The 14794-nt window shown below is 56.4% G+C and overlaps 6 protein-coding genes across 6 annotated transcripts; 2 read left to right on the forward strand and 4 right to left on the reverse strand.

Moving 5' to 3' along the window:
• Positions 1-8: 8 nt before the first annotated feature.
• Positions 9-716, reverse strand: LY79DRAFT_514797 (uncharacterized protein; the record flags this gene model as incomplete). The annotated part of the gene is made up of 1 exon (XM_060554659.1): positions 9-716. The coding sequence occupies one exon, from the start codon at positions 714-716 to the stop codon at positions 9-11; it is 708 nt and encodes a 235-aa protein (XP_060414496.1).
• A 1759-nt stretch (positions 717-2475) lies between these two features.
• Positions 2476-3426, forward strand: LY79DRAFT_669501 (F-box domain-containing protein; the record flags this gene model as incomplete). The annotated part of the gene is made up of 1 exon (XM_060563652.1): positions 2476-3426. One exon carries the CDS (start codon positions 2476-2478, stop codon positions 3424-3426), a length of 951 nt encoding a protein of 316 aa, XP_060414497.1.
• A 600-nt stretch (positions 3427-4026) lies between these two features.
• Positions 4027-5408, reverse strand: LY79DRAFT_669502 (fasciclin domain-containing protein; the record flags this gene model as incomplete). Its single annotated transcript, XM_060563653.1, has 4 exons — positions 4027-4246; positions 4307-4453; positions 4509-4721; positions 4774-5408. 4 exons carry the CDS (start codon positions 5406-5408, stop codon positions 4027-4029), a joined length of 1215 nt encoding a protein of 404 aa, XP_060414498.1.
• Positions 5409-7557: 2149 nt separating this feature from the next.
• LY79DRAFT_579520 (uncharacterized protein) lies at positions 7558-8401 on the forward strand (the record flags this gene model as incomplete). The annotated part of the gene is made up of 2 exons (XM_060560032.1): positions 7558-7800; positions 7853-8401. 2 exons carry the CDS (start codon positions 7558-7560, stop codon positions 8399-8401), a joined length of 792 nt encoding a protein of 263 aa, XP_060414499.1.
• Positions 8402-9021: 620 nt separating this feature from the next.
• On the reverse strand, positions 9022-9692 carry LY79DRAFT_590028 (glutathione-dependent formaldehyde-activating enzyme; the record flags this gene model as incomplete). The annotated part of the gene is made up of 3 exons (XM_060561093.1): positions 9022-9102; positions 9235-9443; positions 9572-9692. 3 exons carry the CDS (start codon positions 9690-9692, stop codon positions 9022-9024), a joined length of 411 nt encoding a protein of 136 aa, XP_060414500.1.
• Positions 9693-11847: 2155 nt separating this feature from the next.
• LY79DRAFT_190221 (uncharacterized protein) lies at positions 11848-14237 on the reverse strand. The gene is made up of 2 exons (XM_060551381.1): positions 13423-14237; positions 11848-13366 (listed from the first exon to the last, which is right to left on the reverse strand). Exons 1-2 carry the CDS (start codon positions 13996-13998, stop codon positions 11999-12001), a joined length of 1944 nt encoding a protein of 647 aa, XP_060414501.1. The 5' UTR covers positions 13999-14237; the 3' UTR covers positions 11848-11998.
• Positions 14238-14794: the final 557 nt, after the last annotated feature.

The following is a 14794-nucleotide window of genomic DNA, read 5'->3' on the forward strand; positions in this document are numbered from 1 at the left end:
CCCTTTCGTCAGAACAGCCCGGGCCTCCGTCTCTCCTTGTCGTCCATCTTCGTGCTTCTCTGGGCCTGCCTGTACCGCCAAGCCCAGTCGACCAACGCAAGGAGCGGTAGGACCAACACGTCCAGAGCCCTGATCGAAGTCCGCAGGCCAAAGTCATGGGGCACGCGGTGCTGGCCGAACGATGAGCAGAGCGTGTTGACCCAGTACAGACTGACCTCGCGCAGCAACTCGCGCCCCTCAAAGTTGTACAAGAACTCGAACCCGGTACCATCCTGCCAAGGCAGCGTCTGTGTCCGCAACCTCTTGTCCATCACCACGCGCCAGTCGTCGTCCCGCGCCAGCATGAAGACGGCGACGGCGGCGCGGCGCATGAGCTGCCTGTCCGGGCCGTCGAACCAGATGAAGGCCGCGGCGAGGCAGGCCCACGGAAGACGGTCCCTGAGACGGAAGTAGTAGAGAAAGGAGATGTACAGGTAGGCGGAGCAGCAGGTGGCGATGAGGGTGGTGAGGTCCAGGGCGCTGGTGGACAAGTAGAGAATGACCATTAGAGGGTAGGTGGCCACTAGGAGGCGGAGCTGATTGGTGACGGTGACCCACCCTTCCCAGATGATGGCGGCCAGGACCTCCCAGACGATTGAAGGGAGATCTCCGATGGCCCGGAGTACCAAGACGGATACATGGGTGGTGGCTCCTCCTGATGGCCGCTGAAGCCCCATCAGTTGTAACGGTAATAGTCGGCGTGCGGTAGTGTTGGGCTGGGATGACGCCGGTGCTCCGAACCGGGGTGCAAGGTGTATCCCGTTGAACGCGGCGGGCCTCATGACTTGGGTAAGAGAGGTGGAGTGATGGCTACCGGCGTCTCTCCTACACTAAACGTTGCTTGTTTTTTTGTCGTCCTTTTCTCTTCTGTTTGGGGGGAGGGGAGGCAAAGGTTCAATAGGTAATCATAATGGCACGGAGCAAGGGAAACGGCATGTCTCACGTTCGGTTCCCTAGCTTCCCACAAACCCTCCCCCCCCTGGCGAAAACGCACCAGGAGCGCCACAAATATGATCTCAATCTCCGGAAGTAACAACACAAGGTAAGGCTGGTCCTGGACCGTCAAGGTGACGTAGAAGGGCAGGCAAGCTCGGACTCTCTATCCGTGCTAACCCTCAATCGACAAAGACCCATAGAACCAACCCCCGTGGGCCGCCCAGCACCATGGACGAGTTTGCCTCGATGATGCATCCTTTACGTGATGCCACCTCGCAATTGATTCCAGCAAACACTCAGGATCTGAATTTCCCAAGAAGTATCGGAAGCCTCTCTGTAGGGACTCGTTGACGTGCTTGCCCGCCGCTTTCGCACACAATGTGCTGGCACCTAGCGCGCTAGTAGGGCTCGGATCGAGATCAATTGAACGCTAGTCAGCATGGTGAGAGCCAACGGCATTGGTCCGTTCAAGACATCTACGGCTACCTACCTCATTGGCCGGCTCGAACCCAATGCGGCCTACGTGTTCCGACCCAGCACCAAACCGTAGGCGAGCTCCTATCCATCTATCTTGAAAGGGCGTACTTATCGAAAGGGCGTTCTCTCAGAAAGCTGGCATGTAGATGAACAAGGGATTGTCAACTCAGGCCTCAGTCCCTGACGCCAGATATGATGCGACCACGTATGACGCTGCGTTTTGCTAGCTAGTTCCTGGCGTGGGGGGTTTCAATTCCACCAAGGGAAGGGCATCGTGCTAGGAGATCCGTCGCCCGGGGAAGTTTCTCGGGTAAGGGGGAAATCCGGTTTCCCAGCCTGCACAGAGGAGGAGGCCCCTCCGCGTGCGGCTTTGCACGACCAACTTCTTTCGGGGACCCGGTCTTCGTAAAGAGTGAGTGGTGCTGGTGGTTTTGTTAGCCAATGCATTCACTTCGGTTTCATCCGGTTACATGGCCTTGTCGAAGCTTGCCCACAACTCGCAGTTTAAGCTTGTAAGATTTTCAGGTCCGCAAACTTCACTGGGCGAGTAAAATGCGGGTAATCTATGGAAGCCAGAATGCTATTATCAGTCTTAGAATCGACCTCGTTGATATGGCGGAATGCCCAGCGGGATCAGCGAGTGAGTATATCCATACCTACCTAAGCAAAGGGAAAGGAGAAAAAAAGTTCGTCAAATCTTCTGTACTTGACCACGCTACCGTGTCCACAAGCCTGGATGAATTCATGAGCAACTCAGAGTTTCTGCAAGCTGTGTGTACTGGTCCAATGCCTGGACAGAGATACCACCCTGAGAAGGTGCCCGACATCCATGGTGACTCTTAACACTGCCAGTTCGATGGATGGCTACCTTGAGAGACTGGATGGTCCCTGTTCCAACCTAATACCTTAGAAAACAGAACACCAGGTAATAGAATTTTTTTCCTCGGATCCTCGATCAGCATCTTCATCGTGAGACCTGAACGCTTCCTGAAAACAGAGCCATCAGGTCGACGACCCGTCAGGATGGCTTCCTCAGTGCCCTCCGAAGCCCTTCCGGCCCTCAACTGCATGCCGACAGAGATACTCGATCTCATATTTTCCCATGTCTCGCCCATAAACCTCTGGCACCTTCGCCGCACATCGAAACGGTTCAACGCCGTCCTCCATCCGCATCTCCTATCCACCCTCCGCGCCATGGCCGACCCTCTCCCGTTGACTCTCATCAGAGAGACCACCCCCGTGCCCCTATCTTTCGTCTACAATCTAGTTCTGGCCGTCATGGGCTACGACGAAGGCCGCAGGCTCTGGGGCAGAATCTTCCCGTCCCGATACACGTCACCGGAAACCCCTTATTCCTCCTGGCTACCTGCCACGCCGCCCCATCTTTCATTGCCGCCGCCGGCGGACCAAGAGCTCTCGCCATCGACGGTCCGCCGCCAGAACGACATCAACGCCCACCCGGACCTCTTCATCCCCCACCTCCGCGCCGCGTCCCCGTCCTTCGCGAACCTGCGGAGGATCCACTTCTGGAGCATCCTCATCTGGTACAAGGAGTCGTCTCTCATATCCGCCGCCCACCCCGCCGCCCTCGCGGTCGGCCAGGCCCGCAAGAACCGCCTCCGCTGGGCCTACAACCAGCACCGGGACAACTACGAGAGCAGGCCCGGAGACGACCCCGCCGTCGTGGACGAGCTCACGAGGACGTACATCTTGCGCAGCCAATTCGACCGCCCGGCCCCAGCCAGGTCGGACAAGGACCGCCCCTTTCTGCACATGACGTCGAGGAGACCACAGCACTCCGTCCCGTCCTCGCCGGAACTGGAACACTGGGTCCGCGGCGTCACTTTGCGGGACAGACCTCCCGACTACAGGATCCCGTGGCGGATGAGGCGACGGCCGTGGCGCAGCGAAGAGTCCAATGAAGCGAGGAAGTTGATGTTCACGAGCCGCGCCGACTTTGAACGGAACGGCTGATTGGCGCACCCCGGGAGCAGGCCGGCCGCCGACTATGGTATGAACCTAACGTTATGGACGGGGGGCTGAACATGGAAAGGACAGCAAAGGGGGGGTGGACCGAATCGAGTGTCTTTGTGAAAAGTATGTCACCATGTTCCAAGACCTTTACTTGAGCCGAAGCAAGGCTTTTCGATCCACCCCGCCGTACCAGATGTACTTGAGGTTTGCTTGCTTATGTTTCCCAAGAAACGCGGCCGTTGAGCGATTATGCAGAGTAAGGAGGAATTAGCTGAAGACCTCACTTCAGAGAGTGCACCTCATTGATAAAGTTTCATCTTGTTTTAGCGATAAATCAAAGAGGGCCCATCAATTAGAACGTTGTGTTCTGTTTAATTTATGTTAGCATGTCCTCAGTATTCGAGTCCCGAGCACAAGCTGGTCCGGGCCTCGTTCGTGTACTCCTAACGAAAGCCTGCAATAGAATCGTGCTTCGTCATTTTCCCCTATATCAAAATCAGATGCCGTTCTCATTTTCCTTCTCATCTGCCCCCTCCCGTCATTGCTAATGGACTCCATTATCAAAACCGGATACGAGTCCTCGGATAGGCATGGTCGAGCCTAAACGAGCAACGCGCCAGCCGCGAGAGCAGCAAAAGCCGCGGCATGAATACTACCGGTTACATGGTTGCCGGAACTGGGCGGCGCGTTCGTAGACGAGGGATTGACAATGCTAGACCCTGTTGGGAAAGCAGTCGATGAAGGCAAGTCCGAAGGCGATGGGCCGATAGCATTCGGGGTCATAACACGGTCCAAGACGTGAATAAGTCCGTTGTTTGTCCTTTCACAACTGGTTAGTCTCAACATTCCGGACTTTTATTTTCGAGGTGAGCTGACGTACAGAACGTTAGGACTAATGACTTTCGCGTCGTTGAACCAGATCTGGTCGTCTTTCACAGTGACTCGTACAGTAAGGTTAGCCAGCGAGGTGAACTCCTGGCCGTCCTCCAAGAAGTTGCTGTAGGCGACTTCGGGCAGGGTATGGAAGCTATTGGATGTGAGTTCATCTGGGATGTACCACGGGTATTCCAACGACAACTTACAGCAAAGCGCCCTTGAGCTCTGACTCTCCAAGAGACTTCTCCGGGTTGCCGGCCTGGTCGAATGCTTCCGTGCTTGGACCCAGACATGTGACGTTCGGCTTGGCGTCCAGCGTCCTCCATAGCTTGGTCTTCTCCAATGCGCCCATAAGAGATGTCAGCGAGTCCGAGAGCTTCCTGATCGTCGTCGAGCAGGGCCTCGGTGGCTCCAAAATACTGAAACAAGACTCAGCACGACCTTGGAACAGTCTCCATGAAGGTCACTTACGTATCGATGGACTGGAAATACCCGCCATCCCACTCGCCATCAATGGTGGTGAGCTCTGCGGTCTGGCCCAGACCAGCGCGTAGGTTTGCTACCTTGTCGTCGGACGAAGAAGACCCTTGCCTCACTCGGAGCCTTGCAGGGCTGATAGTGTCCCGTGAAATATAGAGCACCTGGCCTTGGGCCCCGTCGCCATACCGGCTGATGAGAGCAGGCCCGGGGCTTCGCAGGTTGTAGAGCGAGTCTTGGAGCTTGGTGGGAACTGTGATGCCTCTTGAGGAGCTGAAGTTCATGGCCGTCATGGGGGCGTCCAGAGTATGGTATTTGAACATGGTCAAGACCCGGTCAACGGGGATCTGGCTTACGTCGCTAGCATTGGATTGCTTGAGGAAGTTGGCAATTGCGTTGTTGGTGGGCACCAGAAGTGTGATCTTGTTGTCAGCCTCAGCTGTGACATTATCGATGATTCTAGGGTAGTTGCTCAAGATTTGGTTGAAAGCCGAAAAGTCTGCGTGTTTCGATAGTGCATTACTGAGGCTTTGCTGAAGCTGGCGTGGGGACATCGAAGCACTGCCAGCCGAAGCGAGCGGCGCGATGCCGACAGCAGCCAAGGCGAGCTTCAGTAGTAAACTGTACATGTTTCCCTCGGATTATTTGGGGTATCGCGCAAGACTGAGAATGCAAGCAGCCTGGGTTTGGATCACACGCACCACCAGGAGGGTAAGGGACACCTTCTTAAAAGCTTGCAAACCATTATACGCCGTGTCTGCCAGCCGCACGAATAGCCACCATTGATGGTCGACCTGTGTTCCAGGTGGCTTTATTTGCCTTCTTTTCAGCTTCTCAGTTCTATTGTCCTCGCGCTGTTTGCCAGGATGCCGGGTCAAGCCAAGCCCGTGGCTGCACAAGGAAGCTAGTGATGTCGGTTTATTACGCTGGAAGGCTAGTGAATGGCGATGGCGCCACAGAGACAGTTGACTTGTAGAAGCGAGTCGGAAAGACAGAATTTCAGTAAGAGGCCCTTCCCTTGGCTGGGCATACCGACTGCTGCTGACGGCGTCAAGCAGGCTATGCGAATATCTGCTCTATCTAGTACAGACAAGGCTTGTTAGTGGTGACGAAGTGTACCGGGTACAACCTGAAGCAGTCTGGGCAGAGTATAGTATGCATTGACATTAGATGATGGCTTATTACCTACTAATTTAGGTAGGCATGGCAAAAGCACGCCAGTAGGGCTGAGGGTTAGCGGGGGGGGGGCGAGACGTAGAATCCGGCGAAGGTTGACGACGACACCCCACAACCGCAGCGCAGCACTTTACTTATTCTTTCTGTTACTGCATCCTGGATACAAGCTAATAGACCATTAGAGTCCGAACCAAGGTTAGGCCGGCTTGCCTGTATCATCCAGAGCCTCATATGCACTATGGGAGGTTTACGATTGAGGTGAGACGTGCTTGTAGTTGAGCAGATCGGCGCGTAGGCTACCACATTTGGAGGAATTTACACTACTGTGTACAGTGACGGCAGGCTAGACCTTGCTCAACGAAGCAAGCTTAAATAATCCCTGCAATTCGGGGCAATAGGTAGTATTGTTTAACAGAGCTCATTGTAGGTCTGTTGAATGGAGGGGGGATAAAGGTTCCAATAGGCACCGTTGGTACAACGGTATCCAAGACAATTCCAAGGATGGTAGGTAGCACAACGGGCCGAGCATCCCTTCTCGGAGCCGATCCAGACTTGGAGGTTTCCGGTTTTGTGTTTCCCCTTGAAATAACAGCAGGTGCATAGAGACAGCCAACCGGAGGAGCCAGCTGACCGCAGCCCATGTACTATCTGTAGAACCCAGCAACAACACACTACGGGCAAAAAGGCAAGCGATAGCGACGACGCGATGGGCAGGGGTATATTGCCTGCTGCCTACGTGCATGCATCTCGCGTAATCGTTTATGCCTTTGCCTTTGCCCAATCTTTCCTAGTCGACGAGCGGATACGTGTTGGGATCCTTGCTCATCCAGTCCGCTCTTGGAAAGATGCTGACGAGCCCATTCGGCTCGAGATCTTCCTCCCCCCGTGAATGGACAAACCCCAGCAATATTGCATCAAGAACCAACTGTGCCGCTTTGCCAATTTTCCGCTGGCCCAGGTTGGCGACCTTCAACTTTGGCCAACATGCCAGTTGAGGAACCACGCGTCTTTGACGGCAGTGACGGCTAAATACATTCCAAGAGGCCCCGCATAAACCACAAAGAAAGAAAAGAAGGAGGAGGGGGAAAAAAGAGAGAGAGAGAGAAGGAATGGACCGCCGTCGACATTCCGCCTGCCATCCTGGTCCCGGAATGACTCTATCATACCTACCTAGTCATCTACGCGCTCTTGCCCCCCGGCTTATTGTCAAAGGTGCCATCAATTTTGAACACAGACAAGGTAGGCAAGGTGGGTGGGGGAACTTGAGGTAAGGTACGAATGCGCCTTTGGTCAGATTGGGTAGGTACCACGCTTCGCAGCGCCTGCTTACTTCCCTTGGCATGAGTCCATCGTCAGACAATCTCCTTGCCCTTTTCTCCCGCCTTTCGTCCTCGTCCATCTCTGTTTTTCTCTCATCATCCAACTACACAGCACGCATCATCAACTTTCCACGTCTGCTGCCATTCCACTTACACCAGCAAATCGATACCACTTTTTGGACTCTTGATATCCATTGCTCCCTTTCAGTAGCTTCTCCTTCATTCCTCTAATCACCATACCACTTCTTCTCTTCCAAGATTGTTAACCTCCAACGGCACCAGAATGAGACAGACAACCCTCGTCACTGGCCTCGCGGCCATGCTGCCCTCTACCGCCCAGGCCTGGTCCGTCCCAGCACTCCTGGGCTCTCGTCAGAACAGCAGTCCCTACCAGGATGCTGTTTGCAAGCCCGCGACTAGCTCGGGTAGCCAACTCCCCCCTTGCGTCCAGATTGAAAATATCGAGGTCGCCTGCAAGCCCAATGGCACTGAACCCATCCACTTTGAGGCTCATGCACAATGCATGGTGCGTACAAACAGCCTTGCAAAGTGGGATATTGTTGGCTAACAGCAACCAGTGCGGCGGCTCCTTCTTCGCCGAGAAGCTGGCTTGCGAGCGATGCCTGTTCGTCCACGGCCTTCGCAGTGAGCGAGACTTGGCTTTCTACAGAGGTGTTCTCTCGTCTGCCTCCAATGCTCTCTGCACTGGTACACCAACCGCAGCTTATGCCGTCGTCTACTCCAACATCGAGGCTGCTGCCACTCCTGTCACCACCGGTGCCACGGCCAAGAGCGACCAAGCTCCCAGTAACACGGCCATCTCCCTTTACTACACGGCTAGCGGTGCTCAGGGTCCTGGCAGTATCACCGGTGAAGCTGCTAGTGCTACTGGCATCAGCCAAGCGGCAACTGCAACAACTTCTGGCTCAACTGCAACCGCGACTGGCTCCGCCACTACGAGCCGCGGCCCCTCTGCTCGTGCCTCCACCACCGTTGCCGCCACTGGCACGGCTACCAAGGACGCGGCCACAACCACGTCCGTGCCTGGCAACGGCGCAGTGCCGACCTACGCTGCAAGAGGTCTTATGATGGGTGCTGCTGGTCTGGCAGTGTTTGCGGGTTTGTAAATCGATACGGTATTCCGCATCAGGGGGAGTATTGGCTTGGAGGCGTTACTGTCTTGGGTCAGGATTAACGAGCACGGCTGAGATGAATTGGCGTATCAAGAAGTAATGAATAATGCGAAGAGAGTGTGCTTTCTCGTGCCCAACGTAGTGTTTGCTCTGGCCTTCAGGGTGGTGATGGATGAGTTTGCCATAACGATGTATTGACAAACAACGTTGGCTTGGGTGGGGCAGGCCAGCAGCGCTGCGCAGGTGTTTGAAAGGAACATCCTCGGGGCCAACTCGAAGGAGCTGGTTTAATTTAGGCATTTCATGTTGAAAAGGTGTTTCCCAAAACTGTGTCTGAAATCAGTTAGTGCACTCACTTGGGTAACGATGTGCGTGGGTCAATGTGGTCTGGATTGGGTGCTCGGCATCATAACCCTCCAGGTTCTCACGCCAGCCCACCACGTCAGCAACTCCCCATACAAGGCCCATCCTAGCCCGGCCCTTCCAGTGCAGTGTGTATATATATATATATATATATATATATATCATGGATCCCGAGCCCTCCTGTTCTGCATCGGGGTATTTCGTTCCACCTAATATTTGATCTTTTTGTTGCTTGACCCGTGTGGCCAAATTTACTGAGGCATGTGCTCGAAAGCCTTGGCCAGCTTCTCCTGGCAGAACGGCAGCTTGCCAACGGTCCAGATCTCGGTGTCCTGCCGACGACGCGTTAGTTTCGACGGCCTCATTCGTATGTTATATTCGAAGATACCGGCCAAACCAGCCCTCAGCAATCGGAGGCTTGGTTGCAACCAGCAACCCTCGGCAACAGGTACGGTGCAACTTACAGGCTTCAGGTTCTTCTTGATCTCAGTGTCGAGGGTGCCCGCCTTGAGAGCGATAATCTCGGGAGCCGCATCGGGATCATGAGCGATCGGGGAGCCACACTCGGAGCAGAAGATGCGGTGAACGGCCTTGCCCGAGGAGCCCTTTCCAGCCCAGCTCTTGGTGGGACCGTTGATGGTTAGCTTGTCCTTGGGGACAACAGCGACGAGGGCTTCATCAACGAAGTCAGCGAGCAATCCGATTTTGAATTGCAGAGTTCCGCATCCACGAGTCGAATTGCGACAGCCGTCTCGATTGACCGAAGAAGAGGGGGACAAAGGATGGACAAAGCACACTTACAGTATGTTGAACCACTCTGGCGTTGGCAATCGTCGCAGTGATCGTAGCCGGTAATGAGCGGGGCATCGATGTCGACCTTGTAGGTGACGGCCTTGCAGAGGCAGTGTCCGGTGAGAGGCATGTTGGATCAAGTTTGGAACGGAAAGATTGCTTTGCGTCTTTGTGGATTCGAGAAGATGTGTGTTGTACGTGAATTGTTGACAGACAGATGCAGTGCAGCGAGCTTTCGACACAGACGACACTGATTCGCAACTGAGGATAGGAATGGGCTGCTTTTATTGTGCCGGGAAAGGCGCGCGGGGTATCTGATGCCACCCCCGAGTTTTAGCATCCTAATGCGCTGACATACTTCTGACGACGTCACTTACCCTATCCAGACACACCCTTGGAGTCAAACTGGTGGAGCGGGGAGAATCGCCGAAACCGTGGGGTGGAAGTTTCCGATGGGGCGTGGCTTCACTGGCTTGCGACCGAAAGAACTCTAGCTCCCGAAAAGAGTCTCTGAGAATGGAATGGCGTTTGATATGTGAGTTTTCACTGGAGGAACGATGCGTTACAAAAATGACTGAACGGACGAGGGACAACGCGGTTCTTTATATGCGCCTCCGGAGCATTCTACAAAGCTTCGAAGGACGCCCATCCCCCACCCCCCTCGCCCTCCAGCAACACTGCGGCGACGCCTGTAGGATCGAACCCTAGGAAGGGCCTCGAGGCCACCCGAATTTGGAACATGGAACTTGTTGGAACAGCTTTGGGCATCACATCCGGGATATGTTTCTATCAGCCCTGCGGCCAGCACGGCGATCCTTGGGTACATGACCGCACATCCTTGTCCACGGCACTTGAGCTGGATCGACGGGTGCAAGCAAGCTTGCTTTCTTGTAGGGGGGGGGGGGGGGGGGGGGTTCAAGCACGAGGCAGCTCCGTATCTCCTTGTGTTTTCCTCGGACAGACTCACAGTGCCCTTGGTGCAAGTTGTGGCACGAATATTCCCAGTCGAGGCGAGGATTGGCTGGTTGTGTCTCGAACTGGAACCGTCAACCCCACGGGAGGGTACAGTGGGAGGTTGAGCGGAGGGAGATCAAACCAAGTGCTTGGATCTGCTCAACGCCAATGCCACCTCGGTAGGTCACTCGGGCAAAGCTCATCGTGGACATATCGGGCCAATTTGTCATTCCGGCATCAGATGAGATGGCAATGCTGAACTGTCTCGTTTGATGGAAGCGGTGGCCTGCCGGACGAGACAGAACCAGGCTTCGAGAAACACTTGTCAGTGTGTTTGATGCAGCCCCCCCGCCGCTAGAGATGGGACGATTTGGAATTCGATGCAGGACCGCGTTAGTGCCGCTACAGCTCTCCGGCACCTTGAGTCGAGCTCACGCTGGGTGAGCGGGCGCATCCCGGGCCCATACTGGCTGGATGGCCCACAAGCTTGTTGGCCGGATGTTTAGGCAAGCGGCCCGGCAAGCAGTTTTGCAAATCTTCGCCAATCGAGTGAATAAACACGCCACCAAGTTGCGGCGCAGGCCCGCCCTTGGGGTGTTTTGTTTGGGAGGGGCCTTTTGACCTTACCTAGGCTCCCACCTCCCTGGAAACACCCTATTTGTATTTTTGGGAGGTAGGGTGGGGAAGCGGGCAGCATCTGTGTCCTAACTTGGTAGGTAAGCACAGAAATCATTTATGTTACCATTGTCAACGCCCGGGGCACGCGGAAAACGCCGGTAGAGACGAGGTCGCCAGGCAAGCCGCCCGTCTAGGTGAGGTACACAGCATGCAAGAGATGCGGGTTCGGCGTCACCGCCTCTCCCGCGAAGTAATTGAATACAAACCCACCAATTGCTGCGCGTGCGCGCGTGTATCTAGTGTAGAGGATTGGAGATTTCAAATACCGTATCCGTCCCCCTTCCCCCGCCGGGGGGGGTGTTCGCATTGCATGGGAGCCCCACCTAACAAACGTGGCCCATTGGCATCGTCCACCCGGCTCGTAGGTGTAATTGGATGCCACATCGCCGCATCCTGCTATGCGTGGCCTGGGTATTCTCTGCTGGCGGCGGGGAAGCAACAAATGGCCCGGATACTGCGCGCTATCTTTATCTACTTCTCTCCCCTCCCCCCCTCTTGGCATTCTCCGCTGACGAGAGCCTTCCCTCCCTCCAGTGAAGGAGAACCACGGAAGACATTTTTGTCATGCTGGCAGGTTTGTGCATGTTTGATCACCGCAAGCACGCATCGGGTCCAAGATCGGATGGAAGTTCCGGATCGCTATTTGACGAACGCCGTCCGTTTCGTTAATAGTCTAGGAGATATTGCCTGTAGGGTATCGAATCTAAGATCCCCATCTACCTATTACAACACGACCGCCGGGCCCAGGCCTAGGGAGCGCGTAGTGTACAAGTATATGACGCTGACTAAGGAGACTATTCCTCTTCATGACCTCACCAACGGAGCGACCAACGACGACAGGGCCCAAGCGACGCCCGCACGCACGATAAGGTGCTGCAAGCCCAGCAGCTCCACGCTCCCCAGTGCCAGGCGGTCGGCAAGGAACACCCGCAGCACGAGCGATCGGTAGACGTTCCGCGTCTGCGCGTCAGGGTGCCTGAGGACGAAGCCATCCATGGACGAGATGCGGAAGTCGCGGATGTCCACCTTTTGCACACCGCCGCCGCCGCCGCCGCCGCCGTCCCGTCGGCCTTCACCCGGCGACGCGGCGGAGGTGAGTGGCCGCTCGATGCGTTCCGGCCTCTGGCGCAGGGCCCGGATGGCTCGGAAGCACACAAAGTCGACCACGTTGGTCGTCTTGAGGGGCGGCGCGGGCTTCTTGAGGATGAGCTTCGGGAGGAGGTCCGGCCGCGAGATCCATATCGTGGAGTTGTCCTGGAACTCGCAGCACACGGCCTCGAGATCGTGGGCGTAGTGCACGAAGCGGGCGTAGAACGCCGGCGTGAGAACCTTGAAGTCGAGCTCCTCGGCGCGTTTGGGGCTCTTCTTCGCGGCCGGGGACTGCATGACCTCGGGGCCGGCCGAGTCCATGCCAGCGGGTATGTACCTGACGGCGACGGCGGCCGCGGACTGCTCGACGAGGTGGCGCAGGTAGGCTCGGAAGATGGGCTCGAGCCGGCTCTCCGTCGCATCGGCCCGACGGCCCACGCTCTCCTTCAGCGGCTCCGGCCGGTACCATACGTGCAGCCTCCTGCCGAAGAAGAGGACGCCGGCCTCCTTGACGATGCGGGGGAACGTCAAGAAGCCGACCCACCACCAGCGGCACAGGAAGGCGAGCTTTTGGAGGGCGGACATGGAGCCCGGGTCGATGGCGGGGCCCGAGTTGAATAGGCGGGCAACGATCTTGGGGTGGTCTTTTGAGGACTTGAGAGTAATTGTGTTGTCGAGGGTGCAGGCCCCGCGAGCACCCGGGCCGAAGAAGTCGGTTGCCGAGAGGGAGTAGGCGCCCTTGCGCGAGTTGAAGGGGGAGACGTGGAAGTCCTTTGGCCATTGCTTGGTCATTCTCACCGTGGGCCTTTTGCCGTCGGACTCTTGGTCTCCTGTGGAGTCGGGCTCTGAGACGCCTTCCCCGGTGTCGTCGCCTCTTTTGAGGCGTTGCTCTGACGGGAGAGCGTCCGTGGTGAGGAGGTACATCCTGCGCTCGCCAAAGGTGTTGTTCACCTCGAGGATCATGGCCGTCAACTCCTTGTCTTTGGAGTAGAGGTACCAAAAGGAGACCGGGTTGAAGTGATACCCCATAAACCTGGCCGCAGTGACGAGATAGGCGCCGGGATACTGCGCCGGATCGGCGCCCTTGGCCGTGTTAGCTGTCAGCCCTTCATTGCCGAGCGAGGGCGCCCTCAACATACCTGTGATTCGAGATACGCATCCAGCTTTCCCCTGAGCCCGAGATGCCCGTTGCCGCGGTCGAGATAATCCGCAGGGTCGATATCAAACCACCCCTTGCCGGGCTGCGGCGACACGGAGAACAACGACGTCCAGCTGGGCGCCCGGACGCCGCTCGAGACCATGCCGGCGTAGGTGCCCCTCCAGCCGACGGGGATGCCCACGACGAGGTACGAGTACTCAAAGGCGTGCTTCTCAGGGAATGTCCGGCGGTGCGTCGTCGTACAGGGGATCAGCAGCGGTCTCACGGGCGTCGTCCATTTCTCGGTGTCTCCCGGAACCGCCGCGAGTCCCAGGAGGAAGCGGCAGACCTGGACGACGACGAAGCCGAGAATGAACCCCGGGAGCAGGAGGAGGAGCTGGTGGCGCAGAGTGTGCGTGTCGACGTAGCCTGAGACGAGATCCGCGAGGGCGTGTCTGTTGCGAAGGGCCGAGAAGAGGATGAGAAGGACGGTATCGAGACGGCCACCGAGGAGAGAGTAGTAAACGAAGCCTACCAACAAAGTGAAGGGCCGGAGGCTCGAGTTGGCGGCAGACATTGCGGGCTGTGGTATAACGGTGAACCGTCACGGCGACGGGCCGGTTGGGAGAGGGTGATGAGCCGGACGGGGTACGGCGCGAGATGCCGTTCAGTGGGTGCGGTCCTTACGGCGACGAAGTCATGTCTTGGTCACCACACCATGAACATCACAAACCAGCTGGGGCGTTTTTCTTTCTTATTCCTCCTCCTTCTTTTTTCTTGAAGAACATCAAGCAGTTCCCGTCAAGGGTCACGGAGCTTAGCTGGGTGTTTCCTGCTTGCCAGATTGGGGGGATGGCTCGGTCGAGGAAGGGCTGGTTGTGGGGCTGGCGAGCGTGTCTCGATGAGATCAAGACTGCGCTGGTCGCCCTGGTCCCGGGTCCGATCGCGAGCTTAGTCATCTGCAAGACGACCCAGGGTGAGGTTTTAGTGCGTGTTTGCTACATTGTACGATGTACATGCCATACCGGTTGATGCGATGACTTCCGGAGATAGAGATGACTGTGCCATATAATAGAAGCTCAATCGGGGCCAACAAAGTCCTTTACCATAGGGAAACATGGGACAGTAATACGATCATCTACAAGTGCCCAACAGACAAGAGCGAAGGCGATCAATTGGAGTGTCGCACAACGGCAAAGCAGGTACCGAATGAGGGACTCGACCACCCAAGCCTAGCGGTGAGTGAGGGGAGACGGTACTCTGGTCACTGGAGGCCTGCCTGGGTTCTAGCGGACTGACCCGGCGACTGTAACCTTGATGGGGGCCTCGGTCTCTCTGCGCCGCAGCCGCTTTCTTTACGTGAATGTGGCGCA

This window comes from Colletotrichum navitas (genome assembly GCF_030913465.1).
Source record: "Colletotrichum navitas strain CBS 125086 chromosome Unknown LY79scaffold_27, whole genome shotgun sequence".
Taxonomy (NCBI): Eukaryota; Fungi; Ascomycota; class Sordariomycetes; order Glomerellales; family Glomerellaceae; genus Colletotrichum; species Colletotrichum navitas.